Source organism: Oncorhynchus kisutch, linkage group LG23 (genome assembly GCF_002021735.2).
Source record: "Oncorhynchus kisutch isolate 150728-3 linkage group LG23, Okis_V2, whole genome shotgun sequence".
In the NCBI taxonomy this organism is placed as follows: domain Eukaryota; kingdom Metazoa; phylum Chordata; class Actinopteri; order Salmoniformes; family Salmonidae; genus Oncorhynchus; species Oncorhynchus kisutch.
In genome coordinates this window covers 35,673,260-35,696,905 of record NC_034196.2, presented here as the reverse complement: position 1 = coordinate 35,696,905, position 23,646 = coordinate 35,673,260, and the positions used below count along the sequence as shown (strand labels likewise).

Here is a 23,646-nt window from a genome sequence, read left to right as displayed (position 1 = left end):
TAATTTGATACAGGGGTATAACAAAACATGTTTTATTTCTATGAATAAGACAACAATCATAAGGTGACACGATACAGTACAAACCATACACATTTTTATATATTTGTATTGAACCAACATGTATTCTGTGGCACCCGGCCAAATGGCCTGCATCCTGCACGAGTACACACCCAGTCTACTTCTACACATATGAAACAGTCACTAAATGAATGTGATATGATACCGTTTCATTATCACTGGAAATAATGATAATTTAAGTCACATTTATTACAAATGTATTACATAAGCATGCAAAACTATAGCGTGATGAGGTTCGGTATTTTCCGGTAGTCATCGTTAGACATTCGGTGCTGCGGTGTATGATGTCACTAGCGACATCCCAAACAGCTCGCTCTACAGCCCAGAACAGCTCGTTGCCCGTCGACAGATATTTTATTCCGGGAGGTTTCCACACATTTTTGATCCGGTTTTAGAAAGCTACCCAAGCTAACTGCAAAGTAGAGGTAAGCGTGCACGTGGTGGGTTTCAATAAAAACGGCTTTGGCGTTTACTAACTAGCCTATTCATATAGCAATTTACCATCCTGCTTTTTCTAGTAAGGTTAGGTTGTGTGGGATAGCATTTTTGTCACTAACACAACTAGCCTCACCCTATATACCTCAGTGGCCTCACCATCCCCCTGCTAACTAAGTTAGCTAGCTACTTGCATCTGGGAGATGCAAGCCCGACAGCAAAACCAGTTTCTAAACGTACTATACAATATTTGACATAACTGTCAGGGCACCGCCATCTCCTGCCTGGTAAAAAAACATGCTTAATTTATAACTTGTTGAAACAGACTTATATAACCTTATGGAGACTAGCTTTATTAGCTAGCTGAACCAGAAGCCATCACTGGCTTGTCAGCTTGCTAGCAAGTTAGCTAAGCTTCCTTGCGTTGACAGAGCGAGCCCATAACGTCGCGACCCATTCTACAGCAATATTTTCAGCTTATAAATGTTTATAAATCAAATACCCATTTATACATATGGTATGTAATTGACTATAACCTTAGTGTATACACATACATTATTTAATCAATTGTTATTTATTGTCTGTTGTCGACGGAATACATATTTGTGTCGGCTATAGGCGAAGGACCCGCCCAGCATCAATGCCACACAGTTAGAATGCCATTGAATATAATGGCATCATCTGCTGGTCAAACCATCCAAGGCGTTTGTAAATAGCAGCAATACTGCGTAGTGGCAAATATTTACATACTTCTAAAATACGGCTTTAAGAATATCCTAAACTAATCTTTATCATGGTAAGCAGAAAGCAGCTGGCTGGCTATTCATTGTTTTAGTAATTCGGCCATTGGATGGTGTCGATGGTCTTTGTCGATTTGTCTTTCACCTCGCTTTCAATGCATTTTGATGGTTTTCACATTGGGTGGTGGTATTACTAGCCTTTGTATACCTAATCCTTCCTGATTATAATCGTCTTGATGGTGTGGTAAACTTCTTGCACTAAATAGAGTTTTATCTCACCCACTCTGGCTCCTGAGTGGTGTAGTGGTCGGTCTAAGGCACTGCATCTCAGTGCTAGAGGTGTCACTACAGACCCTGGTTCGATTCCAGGCAGTATCACAACCGGCCGTGATTGGGAGTCCCATAAGGCGGCACACAATTGGCCCAGCGTCATAAGGGTTTGGCTGGGGTAGGCCGTCATTGTGAATAAGAATTTGTTCTTTAACTAACTTGCCTAGTTAAATAAAAGTTGATACATTAAAACCAATTATAATAATAACAAAATTCATAAAAATCGTAATAAATGTAAAGTTATCATAATGAAAATATTTGTATTTTCCAACACACACTTGGATGCTGCTGTTGTCAGCAGTTCACCTTCTTTAAAAGTTTGGCAAGGGCCCTAAGGCAATGTAGATGTGAACAAACATGCCATGCCAATAAAAATAAAAGATAGATATGTGTTGAAGTCACAGGGAGAGGATTTGCAGAGCTGGGTGGGTGATGACCTCTGAGAATTTGGACCACGCTGTGCCTCGCTTGCGTCATTGCGTTTGACTGTCCTAACCACCACCCATTTCAAGGGTGGTGGCCAATTGTGGACATGACATAAGCCTTTTCCATCCTCAGTGAGAAATCCATAGGGAAAGTAACAACTACGTCCTCAAAGATTAGCATGCAAGGCTTGTGATCTGTGCTTGCTGCTTTTAGCTGTTTTAGTTTTTACTTCTCCTGTGACCTAGTAAGACCAATGTCTCCATGACATTGCAGAGACGAGAAGGCCTGTCATTTTTCTAGTTGATGGCCTTATTCCGTGCTAATTTATTAATAGAATTTCAGGTCTATTCTCCGAGCTGCAGCCTGAGTGAAGAAATCATTTCTGCGTTATGGATGAGCCTGTTCAGTTGTCTCCTCTCTGTACTCATAGTGTCTCTGGTAGTTTTTGCACCAATGTCAGAATTTAGTTTTCCAGTCATCACTCCAGACTAAAGACGGTATGTTCCGAACTCGGGCCTGGCTGCATTGTGGCCCCTAACTCCTTCCAATAGTCCCTCGCCCTACTATGCACAGATCTGAATCGATTGGATGAGGGAAGGAAGCTCTACTTAGTGTTTCGGAGAGTTAGGTGGAGCAATCATAATGCTGCTGCTGTCTGTCCCTATCCCTTCGATGAGGTAATCTCTGGAAATATATAGAATGGAAGGGGCCAGGCAGGAAACAAAATTAAGTTATTTCATTAGCTTCTTGTGTAGTCAAGGGAGTTCATCCACCGAGCTCAGACATTGGTATATTTTATAAGCTCTTCTACCCACCACCACCAACTTCCCTTCATAGGTGATGCACATTGTGTTTCTGTTGAAGGGTGACAGAATGGGTGTGGCTCAACAACAAACTGCTCAAACCATTAGACACACACTACCTTGAAACACTAAAATGTACCCTTGGCAGTTCTGTGTTTTGCATTCTTGATGTGTGTTTTGCATTCTTGATGGGATCAAGAACACGGTTGAGGTCATCAACTGTCACCAGAGTGAAGGAGACACACGACCAAGGACAAATTCACGTGAAAAATGTTTAATCAGCGCTCCTCACTTACAACAAAAAAAAAGTGTCGTATGCATTTCATTTTAAAGTCTGAACCTCGTATAGGCCTAACCCTAAACATATTAACAGCGGACTGATTTAGCTTCCAGTTCCCAGCATATTCAAGAGTTTTTTTTCTATGTTTGTCTTGTTTAACATGGTCAGCTATATGGTTTCCGGCTGGCTGACTGATAATCACATTTGAACAGAGAATGTGTTGACCGTGAAGTAGCCTAATTTAAAGCATCCCTATCCATTTAGTCACTCCCTGTCTGAAATGGTCGAGGACAGATGCCACTCTTATTCAGTTATACTGTCCGTATATGTTCTGTTCAGTGTGTCAGTTTTGTGTAAAGGGCCCTACGCAAACAGAGCGACGGATATGGTCCGTTCCAAAATTTGAGCTGCACAAAAGTATATGGGTGATTCTCACGAAACTGACAGAAAATAATTACTCTTGGATCACTAACATTAGGATCTTTATTCATCCATTTCATAATTGTTGGGTTTATTGATCAGATATGCATTTTTACCACAATTTCCACAACTACTAATGCAATAATTCTTAATACCGCAACAGTTTTCGAAGTCCAAAAAGGTAATAAACAAAGCAACCTCAAAAGTTTATTTATTTTGTATTTTATTTATTTTATTTTTACATTGCTCACCTATTGAAAAGGCTGGAGTTAAACAACACTGAAAATAAATATATTTAAAATTAACTTATTATAATGTATTTCGCAACACAATCTTTTTTTAAACTTATTTTTTGTCATAACTTGTGTATACATGTTATTTGTATGTACCCATCCACTACATGGCCAATGGTATGCTCGTCGAACATCACATTCCAAAATCATGGGATTAATATGGAGTTGGTCCCCCCCTTTGCTGCTCTTCTGGGAAGGCTTTCCACTAGATGTTGGAACAGTGCTGCGGGGATTTGCTTCCATTCAGCCACGTGCATTAGTGAGGTCGGGCACTGATGTTGGGCGATTAGGCCTGGCTCGCAGTAGGCGTTCCATTTCATCCCAAAGGTGTTCGATGGGGATGAGGTCAGGGCTCTGTGCAGGACAGTCAAGTTCTTCCACACCGATTTCAACAAACCATTTCTGTATGTACCTCGCTTTGTGCATGGGGGCATTGTCATGCTGCAATAGGAAAGGGCCTTCCCCAAACTGTTGCCACAAAGTTGGAAGCACAGAATTGTCTAGAATGTAATTGTAAACTGTAGCGTTAAGATTTCCCTTCACTTGAACTAAGGGGCTAGCCCGAACCATGAAAAACAGCCCCAGGCCATAATTCCTCCTTCACCAAACTTTACAGTTGGCACTATTCATTGGGACAGCTAGTGTTCTCCAGGCATCTGCCAAACCCATATATGTCTGTCATACTGCCAGATATTGAAGCATTTTTCATCACTCCAGAGAATGCGTTTCCACTGCTCCAGAGTCCAAAGGCGGTGAGCTTTACTCCACTCCACTCCACTGCCAACATTGCGCATGGGGATCTTTGGCTTGTGTGCGGCTGCTCGGCCATGGAAACCCATTTCATGAAGCTCCTAACGAACAGTTATTGTGCTGACGTTGCTTCCAGTGTCAGTTTGGAACTTGGTAGTGAGTGTTGCAATCAAGGACAGACTATTTTTTACAAGCTTCAGCACTTGGCAGTCCAGTTCTATGAGTTTGTGTGGCCTACCACTTCGCGGCCCGAGCCGTTGTTGCTCCTTAACCTTTCCACTTCACAATAACAGCCCATACAGTTGACTGGGGCAGCTCTAGCAGGGCAGATATTTTTACGAACTGACTTCTTGGAAAGGTGGAATTCTGTGTGCTTGATTTTACACACCTGTCAGCTACATGTGTGGCTGAAATAGCCGAATCCACTAATTTGAAGGGGAGTCCACATACTTTTGTATGTATATAGTTTATGTATAAAGAACAAGGGGCACACTATCAGATTAAGCCCAGATTGCCAAAGTAAACGTTTTATTTTTCCAAAATGGTTTCGGGGAGGAGAATGCATGTTTCGGTAATGAGTGTTACCTAGTTTGCCATTGGAAAACTTTACTGAGCTCTATTTGAGATTTAGTAACCCAATACATCAAACTGTGTCATTTGTTAATCCCAAATGATTTGCATAATACAAAAATGACTGATCTTAATGCAGTTGATAAAAATTCCCCTTATTTTAGCACAAGTACTGTAGTTACATGCATGCATTTTCAGAATTCAAAGTGGACTTAAGCATAGAAAAAGTAATTTCTCCAAGGTCTTTACAGGTAATATTGGTGTATTAGGGATCCTATGGGTAAATGGCATCTAAATATGTGGGATCTGGACCAACAACTGGCTTGGGATATCAAACAACAGTATAGGTAAATGCTAAAACAGGTGAACGTGTCAAATGGGGATTTCCTCCTTTAAGTGGTCGGGTTGCTCTTTGCTGAAACAAAAACTCCAGATTGTGTCTTTAAGTAACTCATATTTTACAAAACATCTGTACAATAGGTGTAAGCAGTGGTACTGGTAAATCATTGAATTTACCAGCATAGGACACCTGTTGACTATACATTAGAATTAGCTCATTATCATCACCTAAATTAAGGTTATAATTATCGAAACAGACCTAAAAATGATTTGGTAATGAGAAATGTGTGTTAATGAGGCCCTTGGCTCAATCAGCAAGTAATAGGAGACAGCCATTATGAGTCAGCAAACCATTGACCACATCACTGAAGCCCATTCATGCCTCCATGTTGGTAAGGTAATGGCTCTCGAGTTTTTCACAATTTGAGCTTTTTAGTCATTTCGGAAATGAGAAAGTGTCATAAAGGCGTGTTTGAGAACAAGATATACTAAGGACTACTCCTCTAGATGATGCATCATGGGTGAATAACATTTTATTTAAAAAAAAAAATATTGCAGTTTTTACAGCAACTTAGTGTTACGGTAATGAAAAACATGTCCTCAGACACTGTTTTTACATAATCAATATTATTTGAATGTAAACTTCAACTAGTTTACAATTTTAATGATTTATGCACAACCTACAGCAAAATATTTGGTTTAATTCAAATAAGATACATTTATCTCAAGTAAAAGAGTATAAAATGACGCAAGAATTTAATCTGGTCTCATTTCGGTAATGAGAATTTGGTGTTAAAATGTCTAATTCAGGCAAATGTAAAATGTATTTCAAATAAGACACTGCCATATACTAGGTATCTTCGTTTTCAGAATGACAGTTGATTCTTGCAGATAGATGCATCATGGTTTTATAACTCAACCATGGCAGTAGCAAATTAACTAGTTTCATGAGTATCTCCCACGTAAACCTACATAGAAAACGATGCTGCGTTTGCATAAAGTGAGTAGCAGCTTAATGCCATAGGAACTAGGCTAAGGAGCCTCTTGTCTGGATGTCATGCGAATGCTGTTACCATGGCCTTAGTGGTCTATCAGGTTGCTGGCTGGCTGTCCTAACTCACCTCATACTTTGGGCATGCACACTTGACACAAAGCAAATAACAAACACTTTTGTAATGCTGTGACTGAATGAATATTCTTATTGCAACTGTATTTATCAATGTCAACAAGTCATGTTCGTTAAAAGCAATAGTTTGAATTCTCCTCTTTTTGAATGGTTGGAAATAACCCATTGCTCTGACATGAAACTGTGGTGTATGTTGTTGCCTTTAGCCTGCGCAGGCACCTGCCGTCATGTCCCAGTTTATTAAACCAAAACTGAAGGTAACGTGTGTCACCACTGTGTGTTAGTTTGCATGTTGTGTGCGTTGCTGCTATCGGAAGGGTGTTCATCGGATGCATGGACATTTCTGGAATGCTGAGAGCAGCCAGGGAGAATGTTTGAGAGCAGGCCATGATGCTGTTGTTTTGCTGAATAGAGGAAGAGGGAGGGAGGGAGAGAGGCAGAGAGACGCAAAGGGCTGGGCGGTATCTTGGCCTGCTCCCATCACGGCCTAGCCACTGCAGGGGCGATGCGTCTGTCTGCGCTGCAGCGAGAGAACGAGTGAGAGAGAGAATAAGAGGGGCGTTCAGTTCTCATTCTTCCTTTATCAGTTGAGCCTTTCATCTGGAGCCTAGACCGAAGTGACTGCTGCTGGCTTCATGGCCACCACCTCTCCTCAGGTACTGATTGCAGAGACAGTGTTGGAAAGAACAGGGCTCTGGATAAACAGCCCAGAATATCTTGATGTTCTCTTGATACATAACCAAAGTTGGTTTTACAGGTTAATGGTTAGCCCATGTCCCTTAATTTTTGAGAATTTAAGTTGAGTAAATGTTTATGGTTAACTGTGTTAATCTAACTCTGGTCAGTTTATTTGGTTTTAGTTTATTTTAATGGTAATTTGTCACAGAATTCAGGCCTGCGTTTTCTGCATGCATTGTATGTTTGTGTAAGCAAATGTTTTTTGTCTTGACAGGACTTGGTTAATGTGGTAATTTGATTGGTTTTAACTGAATTCCATGGTAATTGAATCACTGAATTCAGGCCTACGTGTAGGCTACTGCATGCGTTGTCAGTGGAGTCGTGTGCATGAAACTGAAGGTTTGTGTTGATTTTAACTGAGCTGGATTAAATTAATGTCACTGACCATTATTTATGAAAAAAATACATGCAAGGGAATCACGTTTGCATTTGGCATGGTAAACATCCCCAGATGTCAAATCTCTTGACATTGGCATTTCACTGTGTTGTTGACTGGGCGGCAGCCATTTTGATTTAATCCAGACGTGATTGTTTTGGTGATGTTCCAGAGTAGGATTTGTATGACGGATTGAAAGTTTATGTGAAAATTTATGAAAATAAGAGTAACAATGAAGCTGAATTAAATCTTTTGTCATGTAGCCTTATCCCACTCTTGTACATATTGTTTTAATTCACAAACCAACCATCCACTGTTAACTTCTTCAGCTGCACTCAAATCTCCCCTGGGCATGCTACCGATCAGCTAGGAGTAGAGTGGGCTGTAAGGGGGGGGGGGGGTTGTCAAGGTTCACTCTGAGGGAAGGGAACTGAAGCTACGCCTCATCTCTTTGCACATGTATTTGGCATGTACTAAGTCTTCTGGGATCACCCTGCCGTTTCCTGTAAATTCCTCCGGTCTGCATTCGCCCAGTATGGCGTCATATAACCCCTCGCTAACTGATGTTACCATAGGAACCGTGAGGGGGCTGACTATGGCTGCGTTTACACAGGCAGCCCAATTCTGATCTTTTTTTCACCTACTGGTCTTTTGACCAATCCGATCAGCTCTGAAACGATCAGATGTGTAAAGATCTGATATAATTGGTCGAAAGACCAATTATCTGTTTCCCACTGTCTCACCCTTTGGGAGTGATGATGGGCCTTCTCCTCAGTATAATCATTTTTTGTGCTCCGTCAAAACTAATGGATTTGTTTATGCCAGGAAGCGAGCGAAGACTTTGGTGCACTCAAATTAAATATCCAGCTACTAAGAGTAGCCTAGGCCTAATGCGTAGGCAATAATTCTAATGAAGCAAATCGATACCCCTCCCCTCTCCACCAACCCGTCCACCCACCCACCTTGTGTCGCATTCTCTCTCCGCAGAGCAATATCTCTGGATACTTGTGCAGCGATGGGAGCCACACAGGGATCTATAAATATCTCTGGCCTCCTCGAATGGAATCTGTGGCACGTTTTTATGAAAATGACCTGATTTTTAAAATGGGGAGAGTGGGAATAGATGCACTTAGGGTTTTCATCCTTTACTTCTAATCATGGACTGATTCAGAACTGGGACACCAGGTGAGTGCAATTAACTACCAGGTAGAAACAAAAACCAGAAGTGTTTTGGCCCTCCAGGACCGGAATTGGAACAGCCCTGTTAATATGCCTTCATGACAATGGCTAACCGTCTGAAAAGGTACTGTCACTACTGTGTGGCGATTACAAGTGGTTATTTCAGTGACAAATACCTATTGCAGACAATGACGTGATGATATTTGCGTTAAAGTTGTTGACTCATCAAGAATACCAAATTAATATTAATTTTGAATATTGCTGATTCACTCAATTCCGTTAATGCATTGAAAATGTGAAATAGTTTGACATGACAGTTTGAGGTAAACACCCAAGTTGAATGCACCTTTGGTAAATGACTGAAGGGGAGAACAGAGGGAGGGAAGAATCTTCTAGAGAACCTTGAAACAGCCACATTTACATAACACTTCAAGTGTGCCGGTCCCGTGCATGAGTACTGACATAGCGTCTTTCTTTCTCTAAAGATGTCTTATGTAGTTGGTACTGAAGTGGCAATTTAGCCTAGTTTCCTGCGTCAGTATTTAACCCAACCACTTTCCGGGTATCTAGGCCTATAGTTTGTGTTTTTTTTCTGCATAGAAAACTATTTGGGAAAATAGTTTTAGGGATGGAAAAAAAGCTTTTTAACTAAAATGACTAAAACCAAATAAAGTATGTAGGAATGATAATGGCACTTAAAAAGAGACCTAGCAATCACCAAAATAAATGCTAGATAGTCAGGGAGAATAAATAATTCCCCAAATGATGCATTCGGGAGTATTTTTGTCATTGCATGAGGCCCCCATTTGATTTGATGTTTAAGTCACTCAGATGGCATAAGCCATGGCAAAATGTGTAGAATGGCAGATTTTCTCTTAGCTCCATTGTAAAATGGTGTAGATTTGCAGGAAACTAGCATAAATCTTTTAGCTAAGCCTAAAAGATTTCAGATTTTTCGCGCAACAGGTAGCTAAGTGGTTTGAGCGTTGGACTTCTTAACTGACTCGCCTGGTTAAATAAAGGTAAAAAGTATTATTTTTAAGATTTCTTGTTGTTGACTGTACCATTGGCCACACCCATGGCCACCCACCTGTCACCCCCACCACCTAAGTGCTATTTTGAACCAGAAAAAAAACAGTAACAATGAAGCCACAAAAACAGGATGTGGGTCCACCACCTCAATCCACAACCTTTGTCTCTGTACAGTTGACAAGCAGCCCTAACCACGGTTAGGTATAAGTCCTAACCACCGTAGAGTTATTTAATTGCTGCTTGCTTACACGGTTGAGAAACCAGGTGGTTGGACATTGACTATCCTATGTAATGCGGATGGAATTTGTGCATGGTGCTTCTGTCTCCTCCTCTTAGCACTAAAAATGAATGAGCCTGTTGGCGAGAGATCAAGGGTTATATAGACTGTGAGCCTCGAGGAAACATTCAGCTCTGCTGTTTAGTAGTAGTATGTGGGAGTGTGTGAGGTAGTTAGTGGGTAAGTGGACGAGGGAGGGAAAGAGTGTTAGAGAGAGGGGGCAGGAGATGGAGGAAATTGGTGTTATCTACCACTCACAGCGTCAGTCGAGCACTATCTCCTATTGCAGCTGCACTGTGCTAGGGGGTCTTCCGCAGGTCGAAGATACAACGTGCTATGACGTGGCCTCTTCCTTCCCTAAATGTATTGTGGTCTGATAAATGCTACATATGTTTTTCTGTAATGTAACCATTTACAGTGCCTTCAGAAAGTATTCCCACCCTTTGACTTTTTCCACATTTTGTTGTGTTACAGCCTGAATTTGAAATATTAAATAGAGATTTTCTTTGTCACTGGCCTACACACAATACTCTATAATGTCAAAGTGGAATTATTACTTTGTAGTTATTACTCCACAATACTAACCTAAATGAGAGTGAAAAGAATGAAGCCTGTACAGCATAAAAACTATTCCAAAACATGTATCCTGTTTGCAACAAGGCACTAAAGTAATACTGCAAAAATGTGGCAAAGTAATTCACTTTATGTCCTGAATACAAAGTTACATTTGGGGCAAATCCAATACACCACATTACTGATTACTACTCTCCATGTTTTCAAGCATAGGGGTGGCTGTATCATGTTATGGGTATGCTTGTAATCGTTAAGGAGTTTTTCAGGGTTGAAAATAAATGGAATGGAGCTATGCACAGGCATATCCTAGAGGAAAACCTGGTCCAGTCTGTCAAGGGGTCTGAATACTTTCCGAATGCCAATTCTACACTGGAGTTGCTTACCGGCCTGATGGGCCGAGTTACACTTTTGACTTAAATCTGCTTGATGGCACGACTTAAATAAATTTCTAGCAATTTGACAGAGCTTTAATAAAATAAAAAAAAGAATGGGCAAGTATTGTACAATCCAGGTGTGTAACGCACTTAGAGACTTACCCAGAAAGATTCAGAGCTATTTTCGCTGCCAAAGGTGATTCTAACATGTATCGACTCGGGTGTGTGAATATTTTCATATTTCATTTTCAACACATTTGCAAACATTTCAAAAAACATGTGTTCACTCCATCTTTATGGAGTATCATATGTAGATGGGTGAGGAAAGATATCTATTTAATCCATTTTGAATTCAGGCTGTTAAACAAAAAATGTGGAATAAGTCAAGGGGTATACATGCTTTCGGAAGGCATTGGGCTTGAAACCTGGACTTGCACACACATTCAGTTGTCTCTAAACCACATGCCAACAGGGCAAACTCTTTACAAGGTCCGATGACTTCAAGTTCACACTGAAGTGACAATATCTCACACGGCTGTAAAATTCGCTGCATCACTCCTTTAACAACGACTTTGGCACATTGTGTCTCAGAGCAGCAGTGTCTCCCAGGAGAGGGTGGTGTCCTGAAGACACATGACCCAAAGGCTGTTTACTCATTGGTCCAGAGAGCTGTCCCTCAAATAGGCTAGTCAGAGTAGCGTGTGCCTTCATCCCCACAGGCAGATGTCAGAGCAGAACGGGGTTGTGGTCAGCTAAATCCTGGGATGATTTAAACCCTTGTGTATTAGGACTGGTGTAAGGGGACGGGGGAGGGGAAATAGTCTAGTATGATGCTTTTTACAGAAAATGGGCCAGTGTAGAGGCTACTAATGGGTTTAAATGCTTTTTCATGATCTTGTCAGTTATTTCTGACGTATCTCTTTCTTTTTATAGATTGATTTGTTTGATGGCAGAGTGGCCATAAACTCATACAGTACATTCGGATAGTATATTGAAATTAAGCTCCGGTGCTTCCTGTTTTCAATGATCATTGAGATGTTTCTACAACTTGATTGGAGTCCACCTGTGGTAAATTCAGTTGATTGGACATGATTTGGAAAGGCACACACCTGTCTATGTAAGGTCTCACAGTTGACCGTGCATGTCAGAGCAAAAACCAAGCCATGAGGTCGAAGGAATTGTCCGTAGAGCTCCGAGACAGGATTGTGTCGACACACCGATCTGGGAAAGGGTACCTGCAGCAACGAAGGTCCCCAAGAACACAACAGCCTCCGTCATTCTTAAATGGAAGAAGTTTGGAACCACCAAGACTCTTCCTAGAGCTGGCCGCCCGGCCAAACTGAGCAATAGGGGGAGGAGGCATTTGGTCAGGGAACCCAATGGTCACTCTGACAGAGTTCCTCTGTGGCGATGGGATACCTTTTCTAGAAGTACAATCATCTCTGCAGCACTCCACCAATCAGGCCTTTATGATAGTGTTCAGACGGAAGCCACTCCTCAGTAAAGGCACATGGCAGCCTGCTTAGATTTTGCCAAAAGGCACGTACATAAAGGACTCTCAGGCCTTGAGAAACAAGATTCTCTGGTCTGATGAATCCAAGATTGAACTCTGGCCTGAATGCCAAGCGTCATGTCTGGAGGAAACCTGGCACCATCCCTACCGTGATGCATGGTGGTGGCGGCATCATGCTCTGTGGATGTTTTTCATTGGCAGGGACTGGGAGACTAGGAAACATGAACGGAGCAAAGTACAGAAAGATCCTTGATGAAAACCTGCTCTAGAGCGCTCAGGACCGTGGACTGGGGAGACTTCCAACAGGACAATGCCCCTAAGCACACAGCCAAGACAACGCAGGAGTGGCTTCGGGACAGAGAATAATGGGAGAAACTCCTCAAATACAGGTGTGCCAAGCTTGTAGCGTCATACCCAAGGCTGTAAACATGGCCACAAAGGTGCTTCAACAAAGTACTGAGTAGAGGGCCTGAATACTTATGTAAATGTGAAATTTCAAATGTTTTTGCAAAAATGTCTGAAAAGCAGTTTTTGCCTTTTCATTATGGGGTATTGTGTGTAGATTGATAAGTGGAAAAACAATTTAATCCATGTTAGAATAAGGCTGTAATATAACAAAATGTGTTACAAGTCAAGGGGTCTGAATACTTTCCGAATGCACTGTATATGAGCTATATAGAACAATCTGCACTTTGACTGGACTCCTGGCTCCTCAGTTCTCTCTCTTGCTGGTGCCATCTCTTCAGTGGGTTAGAGTTATGGTGTAGTTCAGTGGTTCCCAAACTCTTTAATTTACTGTACCTCCCAACGGAATTTTGCTCTGAACGGAGTGCACCCGAATTACCCCTTCATGTGCATCTTCTCAAGTACCCCCTGGTTGGGAGCCACTGGTGTAGGAAGATGTTTGGGGAAGAATTGAACCAGGCAACAAACTGGTCTGTTGATTGTTGAGGAGACCCAGCCAGCCCAGCGGCCCCTCTGTGGACCAGACCAAGCAGTGTCTCCTGGATCTGCTGAATGTCACCACACTGCTGACTCCACTAATCCTACTGTCAGAGATGGACCATTTCACTGTCTCTCTCCCTCCGTCTATCTCTCTCCACCCCTCTTTCTCGCTGTATGAATGGGAGCTGCGCTGGCCGTGTTTTAACAATGGGCCTATTTCATGAGGTCTAGCACTACCCCCGCCCCCCGGGGCAGACTGTTGGACTGTCAGCTATTTTATTTAATTTATATATGGTCCTCTTTGCTCATGGGGTTCACTGTCCTTGGGTTGGCTGGGTAAATCAATGTTCTGTCCCTCCTTACTGAAATAAATGACTCAGTTAAGCACACTGAATTCTGTTCATCATATTCGTCATATCACATTTTGATCTTATCCATGTCTATTGTGAGACACCTTGTCTGTACCTTTCTTTCTGGAAGAACGGTTTAGTCTGTTTATTTCTGTCAAGAAGGTTCTGATTGTATGAAGGGTATGAGATGGTCTATTGGAACTGGATGACAACCATGCGCAAACATTCCTGACCTGAGATGAAGGATGCTGTGTGTTTTCTCCCCCTGGTGTTCAGCTGGACTGGCCTCTCTCCACCAGGGCCTGGTCTGGTGTATCAGAGGTCACAGGGACCTGATAGGCCACAGTGTAGGTCACACCACCCTGAGAAAAGACTCCAGATGTAGGCCTAAGCATTGGGAAAGACTGGCCACGGACAATTTATCAATCCCCCCACAATGGTTGGCAGGTAGGCTGGGATTACACCCATGTGCTAAAATCCTACAATCTCACGGAAGCCATTTGGAGGCTGCCTCACATTTTGTTGTGTATTCATCAATGATTGAAAAAGACAAACTTGCCATCTTAAATGCACTTTATGCTGCTACAGTTCACTGTCACATCAGCTTCAAAGTTGCCATGTTGAATGCTGGTAATTCAATTTATGGTCTAGGAGCCTAGATTCTCTCGGCCTCCCGGGCCCCCTGCCACTCCAGAAATGACACCAAATGTTCAGCTCACATTCCTCGTTGTCCAGAGAGACAAGTAGTATATGAAAGGAAGCACCCTGGGTATGCCTGCCTGGCAGAGACTGTGTTACAGTCACTACCAGGGTGTGGTCCTCTGACAGCCCCACTATCCAGGCTGGGGACTAGAATACAGGGTGGGTGACTGTGATCCTGTCTGGTTACCTCGCCCTACTCTTCCCTCTTTCTACTGGCCTCCACTCCCCCGGTGTATGGTGGGATGGTATATAGGCTTGGTGAAGAGGGGGGCTGAGGGCCAGTGCGTGTTAGGAGGGCTGACAGCAGCAGTCCAATTGTGAAGTGAGGTCTGGTTACTGTTTGTTCAGAGCTGTGTGGAATTTCTGCCTCCACTCCCTTTTTTCATTCTCGCATTCTCAGCTGCTGGCCCCACGGCGAGTCAGCTGGACTGGAGAGGAGCTGGCTACTTACTTCACTGGGGAGTTTTTGTCCTTTCATAGCAATAGTCAGCCTTGTCTCGTTGTATTCTATAAAGTTGTGTGTCTTCCGTGACTTTTTCTCTATATCCATTTTTTTGCGTGGTGAGTAGAGATCCATGAAGAGCTGCACTGTGTTCAAATGCCCCCAGGGAAAGAGAAAGTGGAAAAGAAAGAATGGCATTTCGTGACCTTCTGGAAGTCCTCCACAGCTATTCAGTTTCTGAGAGCTCTTGTGTTTTAAAGGCCTAAAGAAGCAGAGATTAGAGAGATTGGATGACGGCCAAGTAGAAATGCTTGATGCGATGCTAGCGTTGCCATAGCAGGCTCAGTTGGACCTTTTATTTCTATACTATTCAAAGCGATGGACAAATGGTAGCAGCCATCTTGTTCATACACATACATTTGTCAAGATGGCTGACGGCATTCTCATCCACTCATCTCAATTGTAGTAACTATTAATGCTAACAACTAGAAAGCAGAATCGTTTTGTTGCAAGTGGTAAGAAGTGTTAATGATTACCTCCCCCATTGTATTTCTCTTGTCAGAGAATGGATACCAGTGGGGTGAAAGTGCTGGAGTCTGCTGATGACATCCAGGAGCGCCGGCAGCAGGTGTTGGACCGCTACCGGCGCTTCAAGGAGCTATCGGGCGTGCGACGGCAGAAGCTGGAGGACTCGTACCGCTTCCAGTTCTTCCGCCGCGATGCTGACGAGCTGGAGAAGTGGATCCAGGAGAAGCTGCAGATTGCCTCTGATGAGAACTACAAGGACCCTACCAACCTCCAGGTCAGTCTGCCTTGTCCGTATGTCTGTCAGCATATGGCATAACAGTACCTACCTATCGCACATCATGGGTTTTAGTGCACAAGGATGCATTTCAACAGCTCCAGGTAGATTTAGGATCAGCCTGTCCAGTTGTCATTTTAGTCTATTGGAATTTGGGTTGTGTTGTACTGTAACCATGGCTTTGACAAAATGAATGATAACATCCTGATTCCATTTTGTCACCTTACTTTATTACAGTATGCACAAGCCACTTTTTGTGAATTGACTGACTTGTAGCCTTTCTAGTGGCCGTTCAAAATGAAACCGCAAGGCCATAAAACTCACACAGAATGATCAGTACATCATAATCTGTGACCCTTCGCCAGGTATGTCTGTCCAGTCCATTGTAGTCTTTGCCATGCTAACATGCCTCCTCTCCCCCCACAGGGCAAGCTCCAGAAACATCAGGCCTTTGAGGCGGAGGTGCAGGCCAACGCTGGAGCCATCATTAAGCTAGACGAGACTGGCAACCTTATGATCTCCGAAGGCCACTTTGCCTCCGAAACGATCCGCGTAAGAGACAAAGACACACACCCACACAGTCCGCTGAGCTATGTGCCTGACCAAGATAGATCTACACAATCCACCCTTTTTAACCCTGATCATGTCTGGTTCAGTCCTTCACGCCCTACCGGACTTCCCAGAGACCCATAGTTTCAAGTTTCAATATGGCTGACTATATAAAAGTAGGTGCTTGGGTTTTGTGGACCTCCTGGCTCTTGTGTTTCTCTCTCTTTTAGGTTCCACTCCCTTTTAATTCTTTCAGATCCATTCTGTTTGCTGTGTGGTTATGACCTATATATGAAGACTATGAGAAGTGCATGATGTGTGTGTGCCTATTTTCTATTGATATGCACTTATCTTGGTCTCAAACTACAGCTTCAGCAAGTACTGGACTCAAAGTACTGGAACCATAACCTGTGTCTCAGAGTAGGAGTGCTGATTTGGGATCAGTTTTAACTTTTGGATCATTAATGGACAAGATCACATGGATGAGGGGAGCTGGTCTTAGGTCACTAGGTCTCTTAGATACTTTGTGAATATGGGCCCTAATTTCTACTTTTAGATCGTAATGAATAACGTTGTATGGACAGAGGGGACCTGATCCCAGATCAGCACTCCAACTCCGAGAGACTGAATATGGGCCCTGGTCTTGAATCAGTTTCCATCACCCTGTGTAAATTGTTTCCCTTTCTGCTTTTAGACTCGTCTGGAGGAGCTTCACCGTCTTTGGGACATGCTGCTGCAGAAGACCAAGGAGAAGGGTGTCCGTCTACTGCAGGCCCAGAAGCTAGTGCAGTACCTGCGCGAGTGTGAGGATGCCCTGGACTGGATCAGTGACAAGGTCAGTGTCTCAACCTGAAGTCACACACATCCTCTATATCTACTGGAGGCCATGGCCTAAAGCATGTCTACGGAACTCTAATAGACAACATGACCTTACCCTAAATCATATCCAACAGGAAACCATTGCCATAGGACCTTATTGACAACCTATCCTAACATTAGCCTTCCTAAACCGTGTCTGCAGGGCCCTACTAGATAACCAATTCTAAACATTAGCCTCCCTAAACCATGTCTGCAGGGCCCTACTATATAACCGATCCTGAATCTTACCAAAACCTGTGTCTTAACAGGAGGCCATGGCCACCTCGGAGGAGCTGGGCCAGGACCTGGAGCACGTAGAGGTGCTACAGAAGAAGTTTGAGGAGTTCCAGACGGACCTGGCAGCTCACGAGGAGCGTGTGAACGAGGTGAACCAGCTGGCGGGCAAGTTGAGCCAGGAGTCCCACCCCGAGGCGGAGCTCATCGTTCGCAAGCAGGAGGAGGTGAACGCCGCCTGGCAGAGGCTCAAGGGCCTGGCGCAGCAGAGGCAGGGCAGGCTGTTCGGAGCCGCCGAGGTGCAGAGATTTAACAGGTATGCCCAGGACAGGCTGGGTGTGTGTTTTCTTTTGGAGTGTGTGTGTGATGGGGAAGCCACAAGACAACTGAGAGGATCAAGACATTTGGATTTTCTGTTCTGACTAAGAGTGTTATGTGGCCTGCAGGGATGTGGACGAGACCATTAGCTGGATCAAGGAGAAGGAGCAGCTCATGGCATCCGATGACTTTGGCCGGGACCTGGCCAGCGTTCAGGCTCTGCTGCGCAAGCATGAGGGCCTGGAGAGAGACCTGGCTGCCCTCGAGGACAAGGTCAACACTCTGGGCGGAGAGGCTGAACGTCTGCAGCAGACCCACCCCCAGAACGCCTCCCAGATCCACCTGAAGAGGGATGAGCTCATCACCAACTGGGAGCAGATCCGCACGCTGGCCGCCGAGCGCCACGCCCGCCTCAACGACTCCTACAGGTGGGTACCGGTAAAACCCTGGCCGCCCTAACAGCGAACACACTAACTTTACTGGGTCAGTACCGTATTGTTACTATGTCACTACCATAACATTGCAGTGTCCCTACTGTAACCGTGCTTGGTCAGTACTGTAACTTTACTGGGTTAGTACCGTAACACCACTGCGATCAACACACAGCGACTACCCAATAGCATGGTCAAACAAAACATTTATCAGCCATTTAAGCCCAGTTTAGTTGAAAGTATGCAGAACCCTATCTTCTGACTGACTGTCTGTATGTGTTTTGCCCCCTGCAGGCTGCAGCGCTACACTTCAGACTTCCGTGACCTGACCAGCTGGGTGACGGAGATGAAGGCCCTGATCAACGCTGATGAGCTGGCCAACGACGTGGCTGGAGCTGAGGCTCTCCTCGACCGCCACCAGGAACACAAGGTACAGGAAAACTGATCCTAATAATAATTTTAATATAATTGCAGTTGTTAAGTACTATATATTTTCTCAGATCTTCAATCAGTGATGCTAGTTTTTCCTGCAATGTTGCTGACGTTTACTGTGTGTGTGTGTGGTCCTTAGGGTGAGATTGACGCCCATGAGGACAGCTTCAAAGCCACGGACGAGGCCGGCAAGGCTCTGCTCAACACTGGACACTACGCCTCAGAGGAGGTCAAGGAGAAGGTAGGGCTATCTGTCTCTTTATCCTTGGTTTGGAATTCAAGCTTTTACATGGACCTGTGGACAGATTAATTTAACCCCATCCGTATGTGTGTGTGTGTGTAGCTGGGTGTACTGACTGAGGAGAAGGAGTCTCTGTTGGAGCTGTGGGAGGTGCGCAGGCAGCAGTACGAGCAGTGCATGGACCTGCAGCTCTTCTACAGGGACACGGAGCAGGTCGACAACTGGATGAGCAAGCAAGAGGTATCGCCATCCACACACAATAACATACTCACTTAATTACACTTAAATTATTATTCTCCAAAAATGTTTGGGTGTGAAGTAATTATTGTGTGCGTGCAGGCGTTCCTTCTGAACGAGGATCTTGGTGACTCTCTGGACAGCGTGGAGGCCCTGCTGAAGAAACACGAGGACTTTGAGAAGTCCCTCAGCGCCCAGGAGGAGAAGATCACTGTGAGTACATAACAGTAACCTCTAAGATCAGCTTTTCCTCCTCAAATGTTATGCCTAATCTCTAACCTCTCTCCAGGCCCTGGATGAATTTGCCACCAAACTGATCCAGAACAACCACTACGCCAAGGAGGATGTGGCCACTCGTAGAGATGCTGTAAGTAGAATACGATGATCAGGACCAGAATGTGTCCTATGTTTGTAGCACTTTGCTAAATGACTAAAATGTAAAATAGAGAGTACAGACTCTCTTATCCAGAGCAATTAGGGTTAAGTGCTTTGCTCAAGTGTACATCAACAGATTTTTCACCTAGTCGGCTTGGGAATTCTCAACACTCTGAACCACTAGGCTACCTGCTGCCCTATATCTGCTTATACCATATCCTGGGTGTTATGTATAAAATCTCACCCACCCTTCAGCTGCTGAGCCGTCGTAACGCCCTGCATGAGCGTGCCCAGTCCCGCCGCGCTGCCCTGGAGGACTCCTTCCACTTGCAGCAGTTCTCCCGCGACTCGGACGAGCTCAAGAGCTGGATCAATGAGAAGATGAAGACGGCCACCGACGAAGCCTACAAGGTATCAATGTTTCTCAGTTAGCTACTTTAGCTAGCTATTCTATAGTGATGTACTTTAGCTAGTTAGTTAACTACTTTAAAGTGGTATACTTTAGCTAGTAAGCTACTTAGTACTTTATAATGGGGTTTCAATACTCAACGTGACTTTCTCCTAGACTGCAGTGGGATCCCATTAGGCTGCAATACCACTGTGAACCACACAGTTCCGTATTCCCAGTACTATGGCCTAATACTTATAACAACCCCTTCCTTTCACCATCTCTCTGCTCTTTCTGTTCTCCCCAGGATCCGTCCAACTTGCAGGGCAAGGTCCAGAAGCACCAGGCCTTCGAGGCGGAGCTGTCAGCCAACCAGAGCCGCATCGACGCGCTGCAGAAGTCTGGACAGGAGCTCCTGGACGGCAAGCACTACGCCGCCGATGAAGTGTCGGTCCGCATGGACGAGGTCAGCTCCCAGTGGAAGAAGCTGCTGGAGGCCACCGAGCTCAAAGGTGAGATGAGTGGGAGTGAGGCTGTTATTATTATGGCGCCCACCATTTTGAGTTTGCCTTGAGTGGAGGAAATATAAAATGGCGGTGACGCTAGTTACTCTGTAGAGGAGCGCTGCAAAAAGGCTCATTTATGTTTTAAGCTAGTTTTTAGTCACTACACTAGGTTTCATTTAAGAGCCCCAAGATCTGAAACCAAACCTACAAATTTAGAACTGCCCTTCCTTCAATACCTACATCCAACTTAATTTCATCCACCCTTAAACCTCTCCTCACCACCCTCTTCTCTCTCCCCAGGCATCAAGCTGCGTGAGGCTAACCAGCAGCAGCAGTTCAACAGGAATGTGGAGGACATTGAGCTGTGGCTTTACGAGGTGGAGGGCCATCTGGCCTCCGACGACTACGGCAAGGACCTGACCAGCGTCCAGAACCTGCAGAAGAAACATGCCCTGCTGGAGGCCGATGTGGCCGCACACCAGGTAATGATTTACTGTCATTTATAAACTGGGTGGTTCGAGCCCTGAATGCTGATTAGCTGACAGCCGTGGTATATCAGACTGTATACCACATGTATGACAAAACATTTTATATAACGTTCGTAATTAGTTTATAATAGCAATAAGGCAACTCTGGGTTTGTGGTATATAGCCAATATACTACGGCTAAGGACTGTGTCCAGGCACTCCGCAATGCGGCTTGCATAAGAACAGCCCTTAGCCGTGGTATATTGGCCATATACCACACACTCTCGTGCCTTATTGCTTAAATCACCGCTAGGTAACTGACTGACTGACTGACTGCCATCACTAGATGTTTTCAGAACCAAAAAGTAAACTACTAACAGACACTGTTGCATTTACCTCTGGGAGCAGCTAGTGCGTTTCTACTCTAATTCTAAGAATCGCGTCCATGCCTGGTAGTTCCTAGAAAAAGCTGGACTGTGCTGATCTATAGGTTTTTGAATGACTGGCAAATATATACTCTGTGATTTTATGCATGGGAGTTGCCACTCCAAGTAGCCTTCATAGCCCAGTTGCAGAGACATTATTATGGTCTACAATATTCAGGCATTCAAATATTTGTGTTGACTACTGTCTGTCAGTGCACAAGGTAAGTCTTGCTGACTGACTTACTGCCGACACTTAACTGACTGACTCTCTCTCCCCTCTCTAGGACCGCATTGACGGCATCACCATCCAGGCGCGTCAGTTCCAGGAGGCGGGCCACTTTGACGCTGACAACATCAAGCGCAAGCAGGAGGCGCTGATGGCGCGCTACGACGCCCTTCGCGACCCCATGGCTGCCCGCAAGCAGAAGCTATCGGACTCGCTGCGGCTACAGCAGCTCTTCAGGGATGTGGAGGACGAGGAGACCTGGATCCGGGAGAAGGAGCCCATCGCCGCCTCCACCAACCGGGGAAAAGACTTGATTGGCGTTCAGAACTTGCTGAAGAAGCACCAGGCCCTGCAAGCGGAGATTGCCGGCCACGAACCCCGCATCAAGGCTGTCACCCAGAAGGGAGAAGCCATGGTGGAGGAAGGTAAGCCGGCTCTTACTAACATGCATACTGCCACCTTTTTCAACTGTTCACCTGTTGACTATCTAGCAGGTTGGGTCAATTCCATTTATATTCAACACATTGACTCTAGTACTCGCGCTGCTAAAACACTTGATCACTGCTATTCGCCCTTCCAGGATGTCTACAAAGCCCTCCCCGTCATCCCTTCAGCAAATCAGATCACAACTCCATTTTGTTCCTCCTTTCCTATAGGCAGAAACTCAAACATGAAGTACCTGTGCTAAGGTCTATTCAATACTGGTCTGTCCAATCGGAATCCATGCTTCAAGATTGTTTTGATCACGCGTACTGGGATATGTTCCGGGTAGCCTCCGAGAATAACATTCATATATACACAGACATGGTGACTGAGTTCTTCAGGAAGTGTATAGGCGATGTTGTTCTGACTGTGACTATTAAAACCTACTCAAACCAGAAACTGTGAATACACGGCAGCATTCGCGCAAAACTGAAAGTGCGAACCACTGGGAATCTGGGGAAATACAAACAGTGTAGGTATTTCCTCAGTAAGGCAATCAAACAGGCAAAACGTCAGCACAGAGACAAAGTGGAGTCGCAATTCAACGGCTCTGACACCAGATGTATGTGGCAGGGTCTACAGACGGTCACGGATTGCAAATGAAAAACCGCCCACGTCCCGGGCATGATGTCTTGCTCCCAGACAAGCTAAACACCGTCGCCTGCTTTGAGGATAACACAGTGCCACCAACACTGCATGCTATCAAGGACTGTGGGCTATCGTTCTCTGTGGCTAACGTGAGTGAGACATTTAAGCGTGTTAACCCTCGCAAGGCTGCCGGCCCAGACGGCATCCCAAGCCGTGTCCTCAGCATGCGCAGACCAGCAGGCTGGAGTGTTTACGGACATATTCAATCTCTCCCTATCTGTCGGCTGTCCCCACTTGCTTCAAGAAATCCACTATTGTTCCTGTGCCCAAGAAAGCAAAGGTAACTGAACTCAATGACTATCGCCCTGTAGCACTCACTTCTGTCATCATGAAGTGCTTTGAGAGGCTAGTTAAGGATCAAATCACCTCCTACCTTACCTGACACTAGACCCACTTAAATTTGCATACCGCCCCAATAGATCCATAGACGATGCAATCGCCTTCGCATTGCACACTGTCCTATCCCATCTGGACAAGAGGAATACCCATGCATTGACTATAGCTCAGCCTTTAACACCATAGTACCCTCCAAGCTCATCATTAAGCTTGGGGCCTTGGGTCTGAACCCCGCCCGGTGCAACTGGGTCCTGGACTTCCTGACGGGCAACCCCCCAGGTGGTGAAGGTAGAAAACAATACCTCCACTTTGTCGATCCTCAACACTGGGGCCCCACAAGGGTGTGTGATCAGCCCCCTCCTGTACTCCCTGTTCACCCTTGACTGAGTGGCCACACAAGCCTCATCAAGTTTGCAGATAACACAACAATAGTAGACCTGATTACCAATGTTAGCAACTGATGTTATTCTTCAATAACACAAACTCCAAAGCAAATCATGGGGAGAAAAATAGGTTTATTCAGAGAGGACTGCCCCCGACTCAATATACAGACCAATGAAAACGTGGCACAGGTACCACACGTCACTGAGTTCAGGAGT

General features: G+C 44.6%; 1 protein-coding gene and 1 non-coding gene across 12 annotated transcripts in view; both read left to right on the top strand.

Annotated features, from left to right (window-relative positions):
* Positions 1 to 371: 371 nt before the first annotated feature.
* The window catches only part of sptan1 (spectrin alpha, non-erythrocytic 1), a 53,261-nt gene continuing 29,986 nt past the window's right edge, over positions 372 to 23,646 (top strand). For 9 of the 11 annotated variants that reach the window (XM_020458105.2, XM_020458104.2, XM_031802365.1 and 6 more), the window contains exons 1-15: positions 7,117 to 7,246; positions 15,654 to 15,893; positions 16,320 to 16,445; positions 17,137 to 17,277; positions 17,570 to 17,850; positions 17,981 to 18,280; positions 18,578 to 18,713; positions 18,855 to 18,956; positions 19,059 to 19,196; positions 19,296 to 19,406; positions 19,483 to 19,560; positions 19,824 to 19,979; positions 20,264 to 20,468; positions 20,763 to 20,944; positions 21,639 to 22,005. In XM_020458105.2, coding sequence (XP_020313694.1) covers positions 7,226 to 7,246; positions 15,654 to 15,893; positions 16,320 to 16,445; positions 17,137 to 17,277; positions 17,570 to 17,850; positions 17,981 to 18,280; positions 18,578 to 18,713; positions 18,855 to 18,956; positions 19,059 to 19,196; positions 19,296 to 19,406; positions 19,483 to 19,560; positions 19,824 to 19,979; positions 20,264 to 20,468; positions 20,763 to 20,944; positions 21,639 to 22,005 — 2,584 coding nt within the window. In that variant the 5' untranslated portion in view covers positions 7,117 to 7,225. Of the gene's footprint in view, positions 504 to 7,116; positions 7,247 to 15,125; positions 15,211 to 15,653; positions 15,894 to 16,319; positions 16,446 to 17,136; positions 17,278 to 17,569; positions 17,851 to 17,980; positions 18,281 to 18,577; positions 18,714 to 18,854; positions 18,957 to 19,058; positions 19,197 to 19,295; positions 19,407 to 19,482; positions 19,561 to 19,823; positions 19,980 to 20,263; positions 20,469 to 20,762; positions 20,945 to 21,638; positions 22,006 to 23,646 lie in introns of those variants that run through there. The other 2 variants (XM_031802362.1, XM_031802363.1) reach the window with 2 other exon arrangements.
* LOC116356687 (small nucleolar RNA SNORA84) lies at positions 21,377 to 21,512 on the top strand. The gene has a single exon (XR_004205113.1). It is a non-coding gene; the product is annotated as a small nucleolar RNA SNORA84 (small nucleolar RNA).